Source organism: Octodon degus, unplaced genomic scaffold, assembly GCF_000260255.1.
Source record: "Octodon degus isolate 3935 unplaced genomic scaffold, OctDeg1.0 scaffold00185, whole genome shotgun sequence".
Lineage (NCBI taxonomy): Eukaryota > Metazoa > Chordata > Mammalia > Rodentia > Octodontidae > Octodon > Octodon degus.
Window position 1 is genome coordinate 4,564,100 of NW_004524761.1, and position 2,299 is coordinate 4,566,398.

At 47.5% G+C, this 2,299-nt stretch overlaps 1 protein-coding gene across 1 annotated transcript in view; it reads right to left on the reverse strand.

Annotated features, from left to right (window-relative positions):
- LOC101573558 (protocadherin beta-5-like) overlaps positions 1-1,629 on the reverse strand; it is a 25,795-nt gene extending 24,166 nt beyond the window's left edge. Inside the window, exon 1 of the mRNA XM_023704049.1 lies at positions 1-1,629. This exon is cut by the window's left edge and continues 1 nt beyond it. Coding sequence (XP_023559817.1) covers positions 1-1,629 — 1,629 coding nt within the window.
- Between the last annotated feature and the right edge of the window lie 670 nt (positions 1,630-2,299).

The window sequence follows — 2,299 nt, forward strand, 5'->3', positions numbered from 1 at the left end:
GGCGCCCACGCGGAACTCGAAGGCGCGCAGGGCCTCGTAGTCCAGCGCCCGCAGCGCGAACAGCTGCCCGGTGTCGGCGTTGATGGACACGAGCGAGGCGAGGTCCGGCTGCGGCTGCGGCTGCGGCTGCGGGTGCGGGTGCGGGTGTTGGGGCGGCAGCAGCGAGTAGGTGACCTGGGCATTGGAGCCTGAGTCTCTGTCTGTGGCGCTGATGGTGCCTATGAGCAGGGCGGGGCTGTTGTTTTCTGGGACGAAGAGGGTGTAGGAGGATTGGGTGAAGGTGGGGGCGTTGTCGTTGACGTCGGAGACCTGCACTGTTATGGTGTGCTGGGTTTTGAGCCTGGGTGTCCCCAAGTCTGTGACAGTGATGGTGATGTTGTACTCGGCTCTTGTCTCTCTGTCCAATGGGCTCTCTGTCACTAAGGTGTAAAAATTCTTGAAAGTGTGGTTTAAAAGGAAAGGGAGATTGTTCTGAATGGAACAAATCATCTTTCCATTGTCCCCAGAATCTGAATCAAAAACAGTGAAAACAGCAACTACTGTCTCTGGGGAGTTTTCCGGGATAGATCTGCTCAGGGTGGACATGGTCAGCTCAGGGGCATTGTCATTCACATCCAACACCTCTATAGCTACAGTGCATTTTCCCGAAAGTCCTCCACCATCTGTGGCTGCAATTTCTACATTATAATATCTGGTTTCCTCGAAATCCAAAACTCTTTTCAGACGAATTTCTCCTGTTCTTTCATCTATTACAAATGGTTCTGTAAAAGCATTGCCTTGGAATACAGTATAGAGTACACTCCCATATGGTCCTGTATCTAAATCTCGGGCAGAGACCGTAAGAACGACGGAATTCAGGGCACTGTTCTCAGGAACCTGGGCTTCATAGAGCGACTGTAAAAATTCAGGGGCATTATCATTGATGTCCACGACGTCAATGTGCACTGTGGTGGTCCCCGACCTGGGGGGATCCCCACCATCTACAGCAGTGAGGATTAAGCTGAGGTCGGCCTGATCCTCCCGGTCCAGCACTTTATCCAGCACCAGCTCTGGATATTTTCTGCCATCCCCACGACTGTGAGTGAGCACGTGAAAATGGGTGTTGGGGCTGACCATGTAGTTCTGAACAGTGTTGCTCCCTATGTCAAGGTCTTGGGCTAGTTTCAAAGGGAACACAGTTCCTGGATGCGCGCTCTCAGGGATCTTAAGAAGCGTTTCCCTCTCTGAGAATTCTGGAGAGTGGTCATTTATATCTGTGAGTTGCAGCTCGCCTTGAAAAAACTGCACCGGGTTTTCCAATAACAGTTGGAAATGCACGACACAGGACTCTGTCGCCCCGCACAGCCCCTCCCGGTCTAGCTTTTCACGTAGAAGCAAATTGCCTGTCTTTTCATCAAGCTGCAAGAGCTGTCTGTTTCCTTTGTAATGGATTCGCGCACCTCGAGTGGCCAGTTCCCCCACCCTGAGCCCCAGATCTTCTGCCAGGTTGGCCACCAGGTAGCCACTTTCTGTCTCTTCTGGCATCGAATACCTAATTGCCTCAGAGCCAGCCTCCCACAACAACAACAACAGCATAACAATAAAATCGACTTGCCTTTTGTGCAGCGTTGTTGCTAGTGCAGTCTCCATTGTTCAGATCTTGTCCAGAAGGTTCAGCTTGCTCACCTCAGTGTACAATCCACCCAGATGGACTTGTTAAAATGATAGTGAATGAAATCTGGCTGACTGGCTTGCATTTAGAATGATGCCTTTTCTGAAGATCTTTTCTTTAGATGCTATCTAAAAAGCTTCCTTCTTTTAGGGAGCAGAATTCTTTTTTTTTTTTTTTTTTTCCAAAATAATGTCATCTCGAGTTTCAAAGGAGTCATTCTTCATACTCTTATCCTGCAGCGCCACCAGGTGTCCATATTTAACTATTGCATAGTATTTACCATACCATTAATCGAAGTTCTAACCAGGGTATCAATCAATACGTTTTTTTTTTTTAATGTATTTTAGAACAGAGTCTGCAGGGTCTACAGCATCTCACTGCGTAGATCAGGCTTGTATTGATTCTCCTGTTTACAGACCCCAAAATGCTGGGATTACAGCCGTGAATCGCCTGTTATTTATCAAAGCAGCCTCCACAATTCGCAATTCCTGCAGCTTGTAAATTCTAAATAAACTTTTCCAGAGGCAAGTTTTAGCTAAACAATAGTTTGAAAATAGTCTAACATTATATGTTAGTCTCCATGAAAGTACCTTTTGAGTACACTAATCTACTTTGTTTGTGGGCTGATAGTTTAAATTTGCTCAAGTA